Source organism: Engystomops pustulosus, chromosome 11 (genome assembly GCF_040894005.1).
Source record: "Engystomops pustulosus chromosome 11, aEngPut4.maternal, whole genome shotgun sequence".
NCBI lineage: Eukaryota > Metazoa > Chordata > Amphibia > Anura > Leptodactylidae > Engystomops > Engystomops pustulosus.
The window spans coordinates 62341354-62362008 of record NC_092421.1 but is presented as its reverse complement, the minus strand read 5'-3'; the positions used below and the strand labels follow the sequence as shown (position 1 = coordinate 62362008).

The 20655-nt window shown below is 45.6% G+C and overlaps 1 protein-coding gene across 1 annotated transcript; it reads left to right on the top strand.

The window, feature by feature from the left end:
* The first annotated feature begins 13507 nt into the window (after positions 1-13507).
* On the top strand, positions 13508-20050 carry LOC140106626 (glutathione S-transferase omega-1-like). Its single transcript, XM_072131158.1, has 6 exons — positions 13508-13718; positions 16672-16780; positions 17025-17247; positions 17397-17498; positions 17715-17821; positions 19789-20050. The coding sequence occupies exons 1-6, from the start codon at positions 13688-13690 to the stop codon at positions 19943-19945; spliced, it is 729 nt and encodes a 242-aa protein (XP_071987259.1). The 5' UTR covers positions 13508-13687; the 3' UTR covers positions 19946-20050.
* The last annotated feature ends 605 nt before the right edge of the window (positions 20051-20655 follow it).

Here is a 20655-nt window from a genome sequence, read left to right as displayed (position 1 = left end):
CGTCTCGAATAACGAACCCCATTGAAGTCAATGGGAGACTCGAGCATTTTTCAAGGGGACCAAGGCTCTGCACAGGGAAGCTTGGCCAAACACCTGGGAACCTCAGAAAAGGATGGAAACACCACGGAAATGGACAGGAAACAGCAGGGGCAGCATGCATGGATGCCTCTGAGGCTGCATAATCGCACCATTATGCCAAAATTATGGGCAACAGCATGGCCATGACAGAGTGACAGAATGAAGCTAGATAGCATCTAAAACATCCAATAATTGACCCTGACACTATAGGGGACGGCATGCAGAGGCAGCGGCAGCAGGCTAGAGAGTGTCATGGCGACATACCCTAAATGGACTCAGGCTTCAAACCAATGGGTGGCAGAGAGGAACCAAAGGAGGTGAGCAAGAAGCGCTCAAATAATATCGGTACATGATAAAAGTTTGCCAGTATATTTTGTGGATTACACAGCAGGGTGGCGACAAAGTTAACATGGAAGCCATGAAAACAACCCAAAATTCTGCCTGACACAGCTCGTTTGATAAGGGGACGATGTATGGAGGCAGTGAACTAGTAGTAGATTAAAGGTGCTGCAGTTAAAACTATGTTAGTTGGATCTTGGCATGGAGCTGGCGCTCCGCTGCCAGGCGAGCTTTCGCCAATCCAAGCCCCTGTCTCTAGGCTACTCCCCAAACAGCACTTCTAAGAACCTTTTGTATAAGATCAAGTGTAGTAGCGTTCTTATAAGTTTAGGATATGCCGGGTGAGGGGAATGTAAACAGATGCGCAAGAAGCGCTGAAATAATATCCCTAAATGGTAAAAGTTTGCAAGTATATTTTGGGGATTACACAGCAGGGTGGCGACAAAGTTAACAACTTTGATGTGGAATGCCCTGTAATAGCTCTTGGGCGGTGTGCCTTTTATCGCCTAGGCTCAGCAGTTTCAGCACCGCCTGCTGTCGCTTAGCGACGGCACTGCTGCTGTGCCTAGAGCTACCGACTGATGGCGCCATGCCCACGGATGGTAATTCGGAGGAGGAGGAGGTGGAGGAGGGGTGGGAGGAGGTATAGTAGGCCTTTGAGACCTGGACCGAGGTAGGCCCCGCAATTCTCTGCGTCGGCAGTATATGACCAGCCCCAGGGTCAGACTCGGTCCCAGCCTGCACCAAGTTAAGTGTAGTAGCGTTCTTATAAGTTTGGGATATGGCGGGTGAGGGGAATGTAAACAGATGCGCAAGAAGCGCATGATGCGCATGGAGCTGGCGTTCCGCTGCCAGGCGAGCTTTCGCCAATCCAAGCCCCTGTCTCTAGGCTACTCCCCAAACAGCACTTCTAAGAACCTTTTGTATAAGATCAAGTGTAGTAGCGTTCTTATAAGTTTAGGATATGCCGGGTGAGGGGAATGTAAACAGATGCGCAAGAAGCGCTGAAATAATATCCCTAAATGGTAAAAGTTTGCCAGTATATTTTGGGGATTACACAGCAGGGTGGCGACAAAGTTAACAACTTTGATGTGGAATCCATGAAAACAACCCAAATTTCTGCCTGACACACCTCGTTTGATAAAGGGACGATGTATGGAGGCAGCTATATGGACGACTTTTGGAGGTAGCAATGGAGACAACGTGTGGAGGCTGCTATGGAGACAATTTAATTTGGATAGTGCCTGTATGTGGCAGTCCCAAACATTTTTCAAACCAGAGGAGCAGGTAGGTGGCCCTCCAGTAAAATGGAATAGATTGAGTGCCTGTATGTGGCAGTCCCAAAAATGTTTCAAACCAGAGGAGCAGGTAGGTGGCCCTCCAGTAAAATGGAATAGATTGAGTGCCTGTATGTGGCAGTCCCAAAAATTGTTCAAACCAGAGGAGCAGGTAGGTGGCCCTGCAGTAAAATGGAATAGATTGAGTGCCTGTATGTGGCAGTCCCAAAAATGTTTCAAACCAGAGGAGCAGGTAGGTGGCCCTCCAGTAAAATGGAATAGATTGAGTGCCTGTATGTGGCAGTCCCAAAAATTGTTCAAACCAGAGGAGCAGGTAGGTGGCCCTGCAGTAAAATGGAATAGATTGAGTGCCTGTATGTGGCAGTCCCAAAAATGTTTCAAACCAGAGGAGCAGGTAGGTGGCCCTCCAGTAAAATGGAATAGATTGAGTGCCTGTATGTGGCAGTCCCAAAAATTGTTCAAACCAGAGGAGCAGGTAGGTGGCCCTGCAGTAAAATGGAATAGATTGAGTGCCTGTATGTGGCAGTCCCAAAAATTGTTCAAACCAGAGGAGCAGGTAGGTGGCCCTGCAGTAAAATGGAATAGATTGAGTGCCTGTATGTGGCAGTCCCAAAAATGTTTCAAACCAGAGGAGCAGGTAGGTGGCCCTCCAGTAAAATGGAATAGATTGAGTGCCTGTATGTGGCAGTCCCAAAAATTGTTCAAACCAGAGGAGCAGGTAGGTGGCCCTGCAGTAAAATGGAATAGATTGAGTGCCTGTATGTGGCAGTCCCAAAAATTTTTTAAAACAGAGGACCGGGTAGGTGGCCCTCCAGAAAAATGGAATAGATTGAGTGCCTGTATGTGGCACTCACAAAAATTGTTTCAAACAGAGGACCGGGTAGGTGGCCCTCCAGAAAAATTAAATGCATAAAGTACTATAGGTAGAGCCAGTGGGCCCTGTCAAAAAATAGCCAGTTTCCTCTGCTTTACTGTACAAAGAGCAGGAGAAGGAGGAAAATGAGGAGGAGGAGGAGGAGTGGATAAATTATTCAGGTTGAGCTTCCTTCACCTGCTGGAGATTGGAAATTAGGAGAAATCCATGCTTTATTCATCTTGATAAGCGTCAGCCTGTCAGCGCTGTCAGTCGACAGGCGTGTACGCTTATCGGTGATGATGCCACCAGCTGCACTGAAAACCCGCTCGGACAAGACGCTAGCGGCAGGGCAGGCAAGAACCTCCAAGGCGTACAGCGCCAGTTCGTGCCACATGTCCAGCTTTGAAACCCAGTAGTTGTAGGGAGCTGTGTGATCATTTAGGACGATGGTATGGTCAGCTACGTACTCCCTCACCATCTTTCTGTAAAGATCAGCCCTACTCTGCCGAGACTGGGGACAGGTGACAGTGTCTTGCTGGGGTGACATAAAGCTGGCAAAAGCCTTGTAAAGCGTACCCTTGCCAGTGCTGGACAAGCTGCCTGCTCGCCTACTCTCCCTCGCTACTTGTCCCGCAGAACTACGCACTCTGCCGCTAGCGCTGTCAGAAGGGAAATACTGTTTCAGCTTGTGCACCAGGGCCTGCTGGTATTCATGCATTCTCACACTCCTTTCCTCTCCAGGGATGAGAGTGGGAAGATTTTGCTTGTACCGTGGGTCCAGGAGAGTGAACACCCAGTAATCGGTGCTGGAATAAATTCTTTGAACGCGAGGGTCACGGGATAGGCAGCCTAGCATGAAATCTGCCATATGCGCCAGAGTACCAACGCGTAAGAATTCACTCCCCTCACTGGCCTGACTGTCCATTTCCTCCTCCTCCAACTCCTCCAACTCCTCTTCTTCTGCCCATACACGCTGAACAGTGAAGGACTCAACAATGGTCCCCTCTTGTGTCTCACCAACATTCTCCTCCTCTTCCTCCTCATCCTCCTCCACCTCCACCTCCTCCGATATGCGCTGAGAAACAGACCTCAGGGTGCTTTGGCTATCAACAAGGGAATATTCTTCCCCCGTCTCTTGTGACGAGCGCAAAGCTTCCGACTTCATGCTGACCAGAGAGTTTTTCAACAGGCCAAGCAGCGGGATGGTGAGGCTGATGATGGCGGCATCGCCACTGACCATCTGTGTTGACTCCTCAAAGTTACTCAGCACCTGACAGATATCAGACATCCACGTCCACTCCTCATTGTAGACTTGAGGAAGCTGACTGACCTGACTACCAGTTCTGGTGGAAGTTGACATCTGGCAGTCTACAATCGCTCTGCGCTGCTGGTAAACTCTGGATAACATGGTCAGTGTTGAATTCCACCTCGTGGGCACGTCGCACAACAGTCGGTGAGCGGGCAGTTGGAGGCGGCGCTGCGCTGCCCTGAGAGTGGCAGCATCTGGGCTGGACTTCCTGAAATGCGCACAGATGCGGCGCACCTTCGTGAGCAAATCAGACAGATTGGGGTATGTCTTGAGGAAACGCTGCACTATCAGATTTAACACATGGGCCAGGCATGGCACATGTGTCAGTCTGCCGAGTTGCAGAGCCGCCACCAGGTTACGGCCGTTGTCACACACAACCATTCCCGGCTTGAGGTTCAGCGGTGCCAGCCACAGATCAGTCTGCGCCGTGATGCCCTGTAATAGCTCTTGGGCGGTGTGCCTTTTGTCGCCTAGGCTCAGCAGTTTGAGCACCGCCTGCTGTCGCTTAGCGACGGCACTGCTGCTGTGCCTAGAGCTACCGACTGATGGCGCCGTGCCCACGGATGGTAGTTCGGAGGAGGAGGTGGAGGAGGGGTGGGAGGAGGAGGAGGCATAGTAGGCCTGAAACACCTGGACCGAGGTAGGCCCCGCAATCCTCGGCGTCGGCAGTATATGAGCAGCCCCAGGGTCAGACTCGGTCCCAGCCTCCACCAAGTTAACCCAATGTGCCGTCAGCGATATATAGTGGCCCTGCCCGGCAGCACTCGTCCACGTGTCCGTGGTCAGGTGGACCTTGTCAGAAACGGCGTTGGTCAGGGCACGGATGATGTTGTCTGACACGTGCTGGTGCAGGGCTGGGACGGCACATCGGGAAAAGTAGTGGCGGCTGGGGACCGAATACCGAGGGGCGGCCGCCGCCATGAGGTTGCGAAAGGCCTCGGTCTCTACTAGCCTATAGGGCAGCATCTCCAGGCTAAGCAATCTGGAGATGTGCACATTAAGGGCTTGGGCGTGCGGGTGGGTTGCACTATATTTGCGTTTCCGCTCCAGCGTCTGGGGTATGGAGAGCTGAACGCTGGTGGATGCTGTGGAGGATCGTGGAGGCGACGATGGGGTTTTTGTGGCAGGGTCCTGGGCAGGGGGCTGACTAGCAGCTGACACAGGGGAAGGAGCAGTGGTGTGCACGGCCGGAGGTGAACGGGCTTGTTGCCACTGAGTGGGGTGCTTAGCATTCATATGCCTGCGCATACTGGTGGTAGTTAAGCTAGTAGTGGTGGAACCCCTGCTGAGCCTGGTTTGGCAAATGTTGCACACCACAGTCCGTCGGTCATCCGGTGTTTCCTTAAAGAACCTCCACACTTCTGAAGATCTAGCCCTCGCCGCAAGAGCCCTCACCACGGGAGCTTCACTAGTTGACAGTGGCGCTGATGCACCAGCTCTGGCCCTGCCTCTCCGTCTGGCCCCACCACTGCCTCTTCCAACCTGTTCAGGTCGAGGACTCTCCTCCGTCTCAGAAGCACTGTGTTCACCCGGCCTCTCAACCCAGCTTGGGTCTGTCACCTCATCATCCTCCGATCCCTCAGTCTGCTCCCCCCTCGGACTTCCTGCCCTGACAACAACTTCCCCACTGTCTGACAACCGTGTCTCCTCATCGTCGGACACCTCTTTACACACTTCCACTACGTCAAGAAGGTCATCATCACCCACAGACTGTGACTGGTGGAAAACCTGGGCATCGGAAAATTGCTCAGCAGCAACCGGACAAGTGGTTTGTGACTGTGGGAAGGGTCCAGAAAACAGTTCCTCAGAGTATGCCGGTTCAAATGCCAAATTTTCCTGGGAGGGGGCAGACTGGGGGGGAGGAGGCTGAGGTGCAGGAGCTGGAGGAGTGGCGATTTCGGTGACATGGGTGGACTGCGTGGAAGACTGACTGGTGGTGGACAAATTGCTCGAAGCATTGTCAGCAATCCACGACATCACCTGTTCGCACTGTTCTGGCCTCAACAGTGCTCTACCACGAGTCCCAGTAACTTCAGACATGAACCTAGGGAGTGTAGCTCTGCGGCGTTCCCCTGCTCCCTCATCAGCAGGTGGTGTCTCACCCCGCCCAGGACCACGGCCTCTGACCCCTGCAGTAGTTGGACGCCCACGTCCCCGCCCTCGTCCTCTACCCCTAGCCCTCGGGTTAAACATTTTTAAAATGAGAGTTATAACTTTATTTTTTTTTTTACTTTTTTTTTTTTTTTTTGTGTTTTTTTTTTTTTTTTTTTTTTGTGTTTTTTGTTTTTTTTTGAGTTTTTAAAACCAAACAATGCTATCCTATTGCTATGGCTATTTTCTAGCCAAGTATCAAAGGAAGCACAGTACTATGCCAGATGAGATGACACTGAGTTATTGCCTAATAGAAATCCAACCCCTACTGAATTTTGCCACTTCGGCCTTTGCTATGGATATGTGCGCCACTAAGCGCAGAACACAGCGGTCGCAAGTCTCACTACAAATTGCTCAGAATTGGCAAGTACATGCACTGCAGAAACTACAGCCACCAGCAGATCAACCAGAAATCAAATATATAGAACGCTACTGTAGGCTTCAAGAAGCTGTTTGTATTCTCCTATGGCTATTTTCTAGCCAAGTATCAAAGGAAGCACAGTACTATGCCAGATGAGATGACACTGAGTTATTGCCTAATAGAAATCCAACCCCTACTGAATTTTGCCACTTCAGCCTTTGCTATGGATATGTGCGCCACTAAGCGCAGAACACAGCGGTCGCAAGTCTCACTACAAATTGCTCAGAATTGGCAAGTACATGCACTGCAGAAACTACAGCCACCAGCAGATCAACCAGAAATCAAATATATAGAACGCTACTGTAGGCTTCAAGAAGCTGTTTGTATTCTCCTATGGCTATTTTCTAGCCAAGTATCAAAGGAAGCACAGTACTATGCCAGATGAGATGACACTGAGTTATTGCCTAATAGAAATCCAACCCCTACTGAATTTTCCCACTTCGGTCTTTGCTATGGATATGTGTGCCACTAAGAGCTAAACACAACGGTAGCAAGTCCCCCTGCTAATTCCTCACAAAATGGTAAAAGATGCAAATTAAAATAAAAAAAGTAGAACGTTATTGTAGCCCTAAGAAGGGCTGTTGGGTTCTTTGAGAATCACTCCTGCCTAACAGTAAGCTAATAGAACACCCTAACGCTTTCCCCGACCAGCAGCAGCTCTCTCCCTAGCAGCATCCAGACACAGAATGATCCGAGCAGCGCAGGCAGGGGCTAGTCTATCCCAGGGTCACCTGATCTGGCCAGCCAACCACTGCTATCGACGTGTAAGGGTACCACGTCATGCTGGGTGGAGTGCAGAGTCTCCTGGCTTGTGATTGGCTCTGTTTCTGGCCGCCAAAAAGCAAAACGGCGGGAGCTGCCAATTTCTCGAGCGGGCGAAGTATTCGTCCGAGTAACGAGCAGTTTCGAGTACCCTAATGCTCGACCGAGCATCAAGCTCGGACGAGCATGTTCGCTCATCTCTAGTTAAGAGTCTTAACCCCTTGTTGTGGAATTGTATATGCTGCAAAAAAGATATAGTGAGAAAGGGCACATATCTGGCTTCTGAGACTGGTTATCCATAAGTCCGAGACCAGTCACATGGCAGTGGTTGGTTTGGAAAATCCGGCCTATGTATGTTCTGCATTTTTCGGACTGAAAGTGGTCATGTGATGCTACCTCACCAAAAAATATATTGCAAAGCCGCACACAAACTGCCAGGTTTTAACGGTACAATTTTTTTCTCCCCAAAACCATAAAATCAATGACCTTTCTGCCAGTAAAATTTCTTGCACCCATAGATATTATTCCCTAGTAAGTACGAGAAAATCTGTTACTTGATCATTGTGTAAGAACACTGGAGATCACTTGATTTTTTCAGAAATACTGTACCAAAAGTACATCAACATAAATCCTTTATTTTGCAAAAATGTGATGATCATAATTATTGCTATTATGTTTTGCTATATTGTTATTGCTAGAAGGTTGTATGTAGTTATAACAAGCCCCAAAGCAAATAGCGAAGGGGCTGAGGACTGTAGGGGGTGGTTTCAAGCCTTCTGGTAGGCTGGTGGGGCTTGCCCCTTTACTCCTCCCGTGTGAGGCCACAGGAGGTGGTGTTTGGGGGCGGGTAAGGACCCGCCCGGTGGTTTTATAAAGGCCGAGAGCACGTGGGGGGGCCTCTTTCCTTCTGCCCCCTGGACCGAAGAGGCGAGAAGTCACCCTCCCACCCTGCCCTCCGAATTATTTCTTTTCAGATTTTCTTTTTTTGGTTCTGGCTGTTTCCTTCTGTTTTCCTACAGATGTCACAGCGAAGGCAGAAGTTACACAGGCCCTAAGGCGCGGGAAGATGCCCACATGCCGGCTGCAGGGACGCAGCCACCATTTCGGACGAAGTTGGTTCTCAAGATTTTGAAGATGCCAAGCGGGCCTAGCAAGTTGGGAAATGTTTTAATTTATAACGTTATTTAATAATTTATCTTAGTTGTTAATAAACGCTGTGGCCTTCCCACATTACCCAAACATTTAGTTTCCTGGTCGGTTGATGGGTGGTTAGTGCAGGTACACGGTCAAGTACCAGACGGTTGGGTGGTTAGTGTAGGTACACGGTCAAGTACCAGACGGATGGATGGTTGATCAAGGTACAGGGTCAAGTACCAGGCGGTTGTATGGTTGATCAAGGTACAGGGTCAAGTACCAAACGGTTGGATGGTTGATCAAGGTACAAGGTCAAGTACCAGACGGTTGGATGGTTGATCAAGGTACAGGGGCAAGTACCAAACGGTTGGATGGTTGATCAAGGTACAGGGGCAAGTACCAAATTTAAGGTTTGGGTTTGTTAATCCCTACAGTCTTGCTGTGGGAGCTGTATATAGAGATTGATGGGGGTGTAAATAGTGAATACTGGGAGCTGTATATAGTTATTGCTGGGAGGTTGTATATAGTGATTACTGGGGGGCTGTATATATTTATTGCTGGTGGCCTGTATATAGTGATTATTGGTGGCTTTATATAGTTTTTGGTAGGGGGCTGTATAAAGTAATTACAGGGGGGCTATATATAGTGATTACAGGCAGCTTCATATAGTGAATAGAATTATTGCTGATGCTGTATATACCGTATATTCCGGCGTATAAGACGACCTGGTGTATAAGACGACCCCCCTACTTTCCTGTTAAAATATAGAGTTTAAGATATATTTGCCATATAATACTACATACTGTAAGCAAATACACACATATAGCATACATTCATTAACTATACATACATATATAGGGACTTACATATCTTGCAGTGGGGTGGGTCGGTTAGGAGGCATACTGTGAGCCTAGGAAGTGTGCTGGCCGGGCGGTGAGTGGCGTTGGGAGCAGTGTGGAGAGCCGGAGGCCGAGGGACCAGGAAGCCTACCGGGCAGCCGCGGGACCAGGAAGCCTACGGGGCGGCCGCAGGACCGGAGAGCGAGCCGGGAGGCAGTGGGACCGGAGAGCGTGCCGGGAGGCTGCGGGAGCAGAGAGCGTGCCGGGAGGCCACGGGAGCGGAGAGCGTGCCGGGAGGCTGCGTGTGCGGAGAGCGTGCCGGGAGACTGCGGGAGCAGCGTTGAGGGGTCCAAGGTAACGGCCAGCTTCTCACCTTTCCCGCGATCCACCAAAGCTCCGCTGCTACACTCCGGCCGGCGGTGACAGCTCATTGAGCGCTTGCGGCTCACAGAATATGACGTCAGCCGCGTGCCGACGTCATATTCTCTGCGACGCCGGCACCCACGGAGCTGTCACCGGCGGCCAGAGTGTAGCAGCGGAGCTTCGGTGGATCGCGGGAAAGGTGAGAAGAAACATTACCGGCGTATAAGACGACCCCAGACCAGACTGAAGATTTTTTAGTCTTCAAAAGTCGCCTTATACGCTGGTATATACGGTAGTCATTGCTGAGGAGTGTATATAGTTATTGCTGGGGGCTGTATATAGTTTTTGCTGGGAAGCTGTATAAAGTAATTTCTGGGGGCTGTATATAATGATTACTGAGGGCTGTGTACAGTGATTACTGAGTAGCTGTATATATTTATTGCTGGGGGCTGTATATAGTGATTACTGGGGGCTGTATATAGTGATTATTTGGGGCTGTATATATTCATAGCTGTATATAGTTATTGTTAGGGAGCTGCATATAGTGATTGCTGTTCCCTGTCTGGACTATATTCAATGGGGGCCCCGACCAGATTTTGCATCCAGGGGCCCCTGCCAACCTTAATTGGGCCCTATGGTCAGATTTCTATCCACTGGGAGTAAACATAGAAACTTCCTATAGAATGACAGCAAGCAGAGATCTAGAAAACTGTAAGGAATCGATATGGAAAGTACATTGGAAAATTGTATAACTTTTCATTATATAAACAATATTTTTTTTTTTGCTGAAATAAGGATACCTCTTTAAGTTCTTTGCAAAACTCATGGTATATAGTCGCAGCAAAGGTGATGGTAGCACTGCCCTCGTCTCTGGTCACACCTAAACATGAGTAACAGGGTTTTGTTCTCAGTGGAAGAACTTTCTGGAGCTTCATAAGGAACTCTTCAACCTTGTAGCACCGATCTCAGGGTCACAGGGTCATATTGATAAATGTTGGATAAACATCGTCTATCCATAGACTACTCGTGGTTCTCCAGTCCTGCCTCCAGTGTTAGTCCAGTGCTCTGTCTCCCTACACTCACAGTAGTCTCCAGCACCTACTCATACCCAGCACTACACAAAATTATATACTCCTGCCCCAACCGATCATAGAGACCTGATATCCTGTCTACAAATGTGCCTGCCTGTACCTAGTGTATCATATCAATGCACGGTGGCTGAGTGAGTAGCACTTCTGCCTTGCAGCGTCCTGGGTTTGATTCCCACCCAGGTCAACATCTGCAAAGAGTTTGTATGTTCTCTCCGTGTTTGCGTGGGTTTTCTCCGGATCATCCGGTTTCCTCCCACATTCCAAAACATACTGTTAAGTTGTTTATACTGTGAGCCCCATTGGGACAGGGACTGATTTGTCATGCTCTGTGCAGCGCTGCGTAATCTGTAGGGGCTATATAAATAAAGACTTATTATTATTATTAATAACTATTTACCATAACAATTGAAGATATACTACATATAACTGGTATATTGAAGCCATAAACAAGTATGCTAGTACTATATGCAGGAAGTGATTCCAGACTTGTAGGGGCTATAATATTCATACAGCCCAGGGTCCATGGCGGTCTTAACCTGCCCCTGCCCCCAACGTATTCCCTCCTTGGTTGAATAGACTATGGGTCAATGAGGTGTTACAGCCAAGCTGTGATAGCTTTCACTTGACCCCCTTATAAATTCTCTGATTTGTCTCCAATCTGCAGGGTTTTAGTACAGGGACCCTTCTATACCCAACTCAACTCTGATTTGTCTCCAATCTGCAGGGTTTTAGTACAGGGACCCTTCTATATCTGACTCAACTCAGATTGGCAGAGCACGGAGTATATATACAGTCTGCAGTAGTAGTACACTTTATTGGCATCCTTGGGAGGCCTATACAGTGTAGAGCACACAATAGGAATAGATGTTAGGATCCCCTGTTTCCCCAGTGGAATGTCATTCTTCTTCTGTCTATACAGAGAAAATATTCTGGTACTGAAGACCTCAAACTAAAACCTCATAACCCCAAATGTGGAGATACTTCAACATCTGAATTGCAGCTGCAAGTACTGAACGCCCTGCAGTTCCAGAGAATCAAACCCATATTACCAGAAAGTTCTGTGATGAGCTAAAGCCAGTTCACACCCATCTAAATGACATATAATGCAGAATTTATATTGTCTTTCTATTTATGCTATAATTCATGAAAAGCTGGAATACAGTGTAACATAAGTTACTAGTCACTAGTGACAGTGACCTAGATGTATTTGTATATGAAAGTGCTGAGTCATCGTAAAGTGGCAGGAAAACTGAACGTCATATGAATATGCCTGGTCATAGTCTTACATAGACCCGCAAACCCTCTGCCTAGGGCACCAACATACTCCAGCCCTGTACCCAGGGATCCTACATTTCGAGCTGCAGATGTGGATACAATTTGTGTACTTTAGAAATATTGAATGTCACAGAGAACTTGAAAGTTTTATCTTTTAAAAACCCAACCGTCTTACTTATTTCATGCAATATGTGCTTCTACAGGGGAGCTTGAACTCTTCCCTAGCCGAAAGCTCTATTCTCCAATACAGTCGGCACCCCCATAAGACTAGAGATACATGGTGGTGCCCATAAGCAGATCACCACACTACTACATGCCCCCTAATGATAGTGAATGGGGAAATCCGAAAATTTGGCTCGTCTTAGGGCTTAGGGCTCGTTAAAATGGCATATTCTTAGGACAGGGAAATTCCAGGATAACTACCCCCTCTAATTGAAATCATTGGGAAATCTTCTAACATACAAGATGTCTATTCCGAGTTGATTCCAATAGAAGTTCAGGGCATGTAAGTCAAAATTCTTGGCCCGGAAAGAAGTCCCTAAGGCAACTCTTAAATTATGAACATGACCAATGGATGATGTGGCCTATCGTTCACAGGAATTAACAGACTATGACCCACATTTACTAAAAACAGTGCAAACTGCACTATAATAATAATTCTTTATTTATATATTGCACACAGATTACGCAGCGCTGCACAGAGCTTGCCAAATCGGTCCCTGTTCCCAATGGGGCTCACAATCTAATCATCCTACCAGTATGTTTTGGGAGTGTGGGAGGAAACCGGAAGACACGGAGGAAACCCACGCAAACACGGAGAGAACATACAAACTCTTTGCAGAAGTTACTATATGCAGTTGCCTGTCTAGTGTGCAGAATCGCCAGATTCAGGTTTTCTGGAACCCTTTCTTCATGAATCTGCTGTCTCCTTGAATGCTACGACGGAGTGCACCAACTATTTCTGGTGCACCTTTAACATGGGCAACGCTCTGACATTGGAACGCCCCTATCAATGACAAAATTTATGTGGCATGAAGAATATTATAGCCCCTACAAGTCTGGAATCACTTCCTACATTTGTACTAGAATCAGCTTCTGGGGGAACGGAGGATTGTATCCATTCTGTCTGGTTTCAGGACCCCCTAAAGCAGGGGTAGGGAACCTATGGCTCGGGAGCCAGATGTGGCTCTTTTGTTGGCTGCATCTGTCTCTCAGACAGATCTATAATAAATAGTGATGGCTGCTGTGTGTGTCTTAGACTGATCACTGGACACAGGCAGTGATGTTACTGTTGCCTACGTCCTTTGTACGACCCAGGCGCCATCGCTGCCATCGTCTAAGTCTGGGTCAAAGAAAAGAAAAGAGCGTGGGAGCGATGAGGAGCTGGCTGCAGGGAGTGCTGGTAAGTGATTTTTTTTTTTTTTCGCTGTGGCTACCTATCTACTTGGGGGCATGTGCTGTGCAACAATGGAATGTTACATTGAATATTTACATTGTGTTACATTTCAGAAAAGGTTTGTGCATTGTCATTGCTTATAAGGTTGTATTACACACAAGAGTCACTTATGTAATAGTCAGAGGAGAGATGGGGCAGCCCTGCGTCTGCTTCTGGGTGATCATTAGCTGCTAGGGGCGGGATCTGCTCCAGACACAGATATAGACTGCAGGGCGAGCGGCTCTTATACACAGGACACACATACAGTATACACAGAGCTCATACACATATTCTACCTGTTATACAGGAATCTCCAGGCACTGACACTCTGCAGCCATGACCGGATCACAGAGAAGCTTGGCCAAGGGTAAGTGTGAGACTGCAGGAGGGTGTGAATGGGTTAATGTTAGAACCTTACTGGGGTGACAGTTCGGATAGATTTATAAGAATTGATACAGTTTATTTGTATTCCTTCCATATCTCTAGACACTTTTATAATGTTGAAACGCTTTTAACCCCTATGTAGCAGAGCTGGTTCTGTGGTTTGGCGCAGCTCTTTTCAAGCACACAGAAGTGTTTGTCTTGCGTTTCTCACCCTCGCTACTTCTTATAGCTTCTTCTTCTTCTTATAGAAGAGCTTTATGTACGGTAACTATAATAGTAGAAATGAACCTTGTTACATATTGTATAACAATTATTACATTATATAAATGTAATTACTCAGGCGAAGACTTGTATCGATTCTTCTATAGATAAATATTTATAACTTCCCATTGTAAATCTAAATGACAATTTCAGTTCTACTATATCTTATGATTGTATCCATATTCCTGGGTTATACTGTACTCCGCCTGATAACCTACAGGGAAGTTGTAAAGTAATCACAGGTCAGTGGGTTCCCCTTGGCGCGATTGCTCTTTAAGCTTTAAGCTCTTAAATAAAGAGAATTACGAGTCTTGCAGTTTCCCGTGGGGTGTAGACCATAAGTGTCTGCCGTTGTGACAGCCCCAGGCACTACAACACAGCTATGAGCTTGAAGGAAGGAAAGAGTTAAGTCTGATGAGGAAGTGACGGCAGAAAGCTTAACCCCTTGTTGTCGCAGAGCCGGTGTGCCTCCAGATGTGGGTCGTCTTTGATCTTATCTATGCTTGATGTGCAACTGTATACTGGATAGTGAGAAATGGCTCATATCTGGCTTCTGAGACCGGTTATACATGAGTCCGAGTCCAGTCACATGGCAGTGGTTGGTTCTGAAAATCCGGCCTGTGTATGTACTGCATTTCTTGGAGTGAAGTGGTCATATATATATAGTCCATTAGCATTATTCAGACATTGCAGTAGTGTGCTGCCTGACCAGAAAGTATGTTGCAAACCACATGGTCCTTGCACCCATAGAATTCTACTATGTTATAACCACAAGAAAAACTCTTACTGGACCGCTGTGTAAGATCTCTGTCACACTGATGTGTGCCCACCCATGCACATGGCAGCGCGCTGGAGAGGAGGAGGCATGAGCGCTGCTCACCCCTACCCTCTCCATAGCTATACACAGCGCCCCGGCTGTAAACACGGGGAAAAATACAGCATGTTATATTTTGTATATCTGTACCATATCACCACTGCCTCCTATAGCCGTCTATGGGGACATGTGATATATGTGAAGGCTGCTTCCACACAGCACAAGTACAATAGAGATCAAAATTAAAGAACAATGTATGTTGACTCAATATTTTATTGATCAACATTTGATAAATTTTGTAAGGGAACACCATGCCACTGGGACAGAGTTTTACAAAATTACGAAAGTAGTTCAACATAATACTTTTATTTTGCAAAAAACATAATTAGAGAACAGCAATGACTGCAGTATAGATAAAGATTATAACTAAATCTAAAGGTTCCACCAGTGACCAATCAGTAGGAAGTGCACAAGCCTTTGCTCTGAATAAGTTCTGCCAAAGGACATCAGGAGTCTCTCTCACGGCTCTATTGGGATTTTGGTCCACTCTTCTTCCAGTCTCTTCCACAGTTCTGTGACTGTTGTGGGTTTCTTGGCCAAAAATTTTTCACTAAGAATTTTCCAGTTGTTTTTTATTGGGTTTAGATCACACTTATGGGCTGTGAACATTTCAATCAAGGAACTGCTTTACATGTTTTGCTGTGTGACAGAGGGGCTTGTCCTGTATGAGAAGTGATGAACACAAGAAAGGAACCAGGTGTTTTAGAAGAAGGTTCTGATATACAGTTGCATTCACTATGCCATGTACCTTTATGTGAGATCCAACTCCTGCTACAGGAAACATTGCCCAAACCATGGCACTTCCTCCACAACCTTTCACTGACATCTTTACACACTTTGAGTTCAGTGTGACTCAAATAAATTAACTAAAATAAAAGAATAAATAAAAAAAATAAAATAAAATAAATAGCTTTTATCACTAAAACGCACTGTGGACCACTTCTCCTCGGTCCACACGCCATGGTCCTCAGCAAATCTGAGTCTAGCCTTTTTTGCTTGTGAGAGGTTTGGTCACTGCAAATTGGGCTTTAAGTGTTCTCTAATGATCAGTGTTCTTTTACAATTATCTCATGTACATCTTTATTCTGGGCTTTAGAAAAAAATTTATGAAATAAGGTTAAAATACTGATAATACTCATGTTAGGATATAATCACATTGGACTACACAATGGGGGTCATTTACTAAGGGCCCAATTTGCGTTTTCCCGACGTGTTACCCGAATATTTCCGATTTGCGTCTATTTTCCCTGTATTGCCCTCGGTTTTTGGCGCACGTGATCGGATTGTGGTGCATCGCCGCCGGCATGCACGCAACGGAAATCGGTAGGCGTGGCCGAACGATAACCCGATGGATTCGGAAAAAACGGCCGCATTTAAAAAAAAACCGTTGCCGGACACACGCTTACCTTCACCAGGTATAGGATGGTGCATTCTGGTGGACCTCGGGGAACTTCAGTGCAGCAGCATCTGGTGGACGTCGGAGGAACTGCCTTAGTGAATCACCAGAAGACTCGAATCCACCGCACAGAACGTGCCGCTGAATCGCGAATGGGCCGGGTAAGTAAATCTGCCCCATTGACTTTGACATTTAGGAAATGGTGCGTTGTTCTTTAATTTTGATCTCCGGTGTATGTTCTTCTAGAACCTTTGTGACAACCTCTCGGAGGTCATCTATGAATCAATCTATGAACTTTATGTACTATTCTTCATCCCATTTACAATGAATGATATAACTTGTTGTTATCCGTATACTGAATTTATTCATTCATACAAATTACTTCTTTTTTCTGTCTTATTTTAGGCAGCCCCGCCCCAGGACCGGTACCAGAAGATGTTATTCGTGTTTATAGCATGAGATTCTGCCCCTATGCTCAAAGAGCTCTTCTTGTCTTGGTTGCCAAAGGAATCAAGTAAGTTCCTTATTTTATACTATATCTGGAGATTAGATAAGTAAGATAATATATATTAGCCATGGGGGTGGTAACCTATTTCCATACTGCAAACAGAGAAAATAAAAGATTACCACCCCTTTGGCTAAAGTGAGTTATTACATATTCATACAACTTCCTGAAGGCCATGACTTTTGGACAGGTAGACAAATTTATGTAAGAGAAACCCAAATTCCATTAAATAACCGGTTCTTTCTCTGTCCAGACATGAAGTTGTCAACATTAACCTAAAGAGTAAGCCGGAGTGGTTTTTCGAGAAAAGTCCTTTTGGGTTGGTGCCATCTCTGGAAACCTCTGATGGTAAAATTATCTATGAATCTCCAATTGTTTGCGATTACCTGGATGAAGCCTATCCTGGGAAAAAGCTTAGCCCCACTGACCCCTATAAGAAAGCACAAGAGAAGATCCTTCTGGAACATTTCTCTCAGGTAGGAATTTTGTTTTTCAAAAACATTCTAGCGGATCAGATGTTTCTTTGCTCAAAGTGACCTCTGGTTGTTGTAGTTGTATAATTGCCATAGACAACGATTCTCACTGATGAAAAAGTAAGATAATGAATATATACCTTTGCTTTCAGATTCACTCTGCATTGTACAAAGTTTTGTTTGCCAAAAGGGCTAATGAGGATACAACTGAATTAAAGGCACAGTTTTTTGAGAAATTTAAAAAACTTGAAGAGGTAAGAAATACTTGGCTTGTAAGACCCACGCTAAAAAGTTCCTGATAAATTCTATACAGTTGTTTACAACTATTCGGTGGGTTCAAAGCATCATATCCCTTCAATCCCTACTGAGGAACGAGTAATAGCCCTGCAACCCCACCTGATCTTCCTTCACATGTAACATCACCCTACCCAAGGGAGAAGTTTTGTCATTCATCTTCGCTTAATTTACAGGCACTGACCAAGAAGAACACCCCTTACTTTGGTGGAGAATCTTTGTCTATGATTGACTACATGATCTGGCCTTGGTTTGAACGGCTCCATTTATTTGATGTTGAAGAGTAAGTAAGATGAAACTTTTTTTACTCTAATTATAGCATGATGGGCTCTGGCTACTATGAGTGGTTGAATCCACCAGAGATCCAAATGATCCTCTAATGGGTGTGAGAAGTAGACATGTTAGATATAGATTGTAGAGGGCACCACTGCTCTCCAAAAAGTCCCACTAAAGATGTAAATATGGACTGAAGGTGTCCACATTATTTTTTAAAAAATGTCTTATAATTCTTTATTTAATGAAGTCAAAACATGAATACAAAGATGGAGATGGGATTGCAGTCCCACCAACATTATAAAGAAAATCTTTCAGCTCACCAGTAAATCCATGTCAAATGTGAAGGAGGCCTCCCCCGCACTTTATAGAAGAAATGTTGACTTTCCGCACCAGAAGATGGTAAAAAATGTTGTCTTTATTGATAATCCAAAACTGTAAAAATATAACATGGATATGACCTGAAACCTCTAGGATATTTTTGTTCTTTGGTCAATATGTGCTGTTATATTTTTACCATTTTGGATTATCAATAAAGTCAACATTTTTGACCATCTTTTGACCATTTCTTCTATATACCACCAACATAATGCACGCATGAAATACGATGAAGTAACAGGGAAATTATTGCACAAATAAAGAACAGATATCAAATGGATCGATGGGAAGTGGCTCCAACCCCCTCCACCTTTTAAGGTTATTTACCCAGTTACATTTGCAATGTCTACTCCATGTATGTATCTGATCACATGAAATCACAGCATGCTTCCATGAACTTCTTCTCCTCCCCATCCTCCATAGAGGCATGCTGTGATTTCATGTGATCAGATACATACACAAGGTAGATGTTAATGTTACTGGTTAAAGGATCTTGGTCACAAGACATGAAGTGCTCAATAATGTAGCAGAAATCTCACTCAACTTTCCAGCAAGGCACCAGGTCCAACATTTGACACAGCTTTTTCTACCTCCCAATAATAAGTAAGCAAAGCTGTATATGTATGTAGTTGAATATTAGAAGACTGTCCCTAAGTACTCGTTACGTACAGAAGCATGCCCTAGCAGTGAGACCTGTCAATTAGAAACAAAGGGACACATTTGCTAAGGGTCCGAACAGCGAGTTTTTGGCGCACGCGATCGGATTGTGGGGCAACACCGCTGGCTTTCATGCAACACAAATCGGGGGGCATGGACGTCAGATAACCTGACTGATTCGGACAAACTGTGGAATTTAAAAAGCAAATTGTGTCGCAAGATCAGCACTTACATGCACCGGGAACAAGAAGGTGAACTCCGGCGGACTTCAGCGGGGTCAGGTGCAGGAAATTTAACGCACAATTTTAGCGAATCTCAGCAGACGGGACGGGTAAGTAAATGTGCCCCAAAGAGTCAGGACAATGCAAGTAAAATTTAATATGCAGGACTCCATTAATATCATTGTACTTTCTGTAGATCTGAGGTGGTTCCCTTCTAGTCATCGGTGGGAGTTCCATCAGTTGGAACCCCATCAATCAGTTTATGTCCTCTGCTGTGGATAGGAGAAAAGTTGGAAAACCCCCTTTAAGGGACTAGGGACCTTTTTAAAGGCGGCACATAGGTTCCCAGTAGGAGAATAGCAGTACTAAAAATTGCACTTGTTAGCAGACCTAGTATATATCTGAATAAGTGAAAGGGCATCTACCACCAAGGACTGTATGCAAATGAGCCTCGGGGGCTCCAGGTTCCATAGGTGTTAATGAAGCCTGGAGCCCCCGAGGCTCATTTGCATACAATCTTTTATTCTTGTAGTAGCAGTCATACAAAACGATCTTTTGAACTCTTCACTCGTAATGCAATATTATATTTGTATATGTCCTCTATGATCTGTAAAGTGCTGCGGAATTTGTTGGCGCTATATAAATAAAGATTATTAGTAACAATAATTATAGAGGATTCAGATTGAAACTAAATTTCACTTCTATTTCCCTATTCACTTAGGTATTTGGAGAAGACGCCCCGTGTCAGTGCCTGGCGCAGTCTGATGCTGCAGGACCCAGCGGTTAAAGAGACCTTCAAAGATCCCGAGGTTCTCAGAAACTTTCTGAAACTGTATACACAAGACAGTCTGGATGCGGTGGATTACGGCCTTGACTAATGTCACCCATAGCTGTGATCTGAGTGTCTTGTGCCTTTTATAATTTTCTGCTACTTACGTGAAGAACCTTAACGCTGTGATTAAAAAAGAAATAATTTTCAAGTATTTACCTGTTATTGTGTGTGAATGTACAACCTGAGGACTTTCTACCAGTGTCATATCCAAAAAGAAAAAGTGACGGCAAACCAGAGGTTCTATTTTTTTATGTATAACTAGGCTCTGTACTTTGTGAAGTTGTACACAGGTTTGGACCCTGGGCACTTGATGTACATTTAAATCCAGAAATCATTGAAATTTATGGTGAATTTTCATTTTGTTTCAGCTGAAGATTCCTTAGAGGATTTTCCAATCCTTTTTATGACCAGTCCACACAGCAAATTTTGCTACGGATGTTCTGGGATTGCCCTTCCACTCACTTTTTCCACTAGCCACACATTTCACTTACCCATCCTAAATGTACAATTTAACAGTCCTTTGCTTATGTGATTATTTGCGATCCCCCATTCAGCCACACTTGATTGTTGCCTTGGCCTAGGACCGGGGAATTAAGAGTTTTCCTTACAGAGTCTTTGCCAATTAATGCCGCCAGGTAAGCATGTGCAGACTTACAGCCATTGATGCTCCACTGGGGGATTCTGGGAAATATGCAAATACATTTGCCAGGATTGGATAAGGAAAAGATTGTGTAGTGTTTTATAAAAGACACTTAT

Coding starts and splice junctions, on each gene's coding strand:
- LOC140106626 (XM_072131158.1), top strand. CDS start 13,688: ATGACCGGATCACAGAGAAGCTTGGCCAAGG. Junction 16,781..17,024: donor TTGGTTGCCAAAGGAATCAA/GTAAGTTCCTTA, acceptor TTCTCTGTCCAG/ACATGAAGTTGTCAACATTA. Junction 17,499..17,714: donor AATTTAAAAAACTTGAAGAG/GTAAGAAATACT, acceptor CTTAATTTACAG/GCACTGACCAAGAAGAACAC.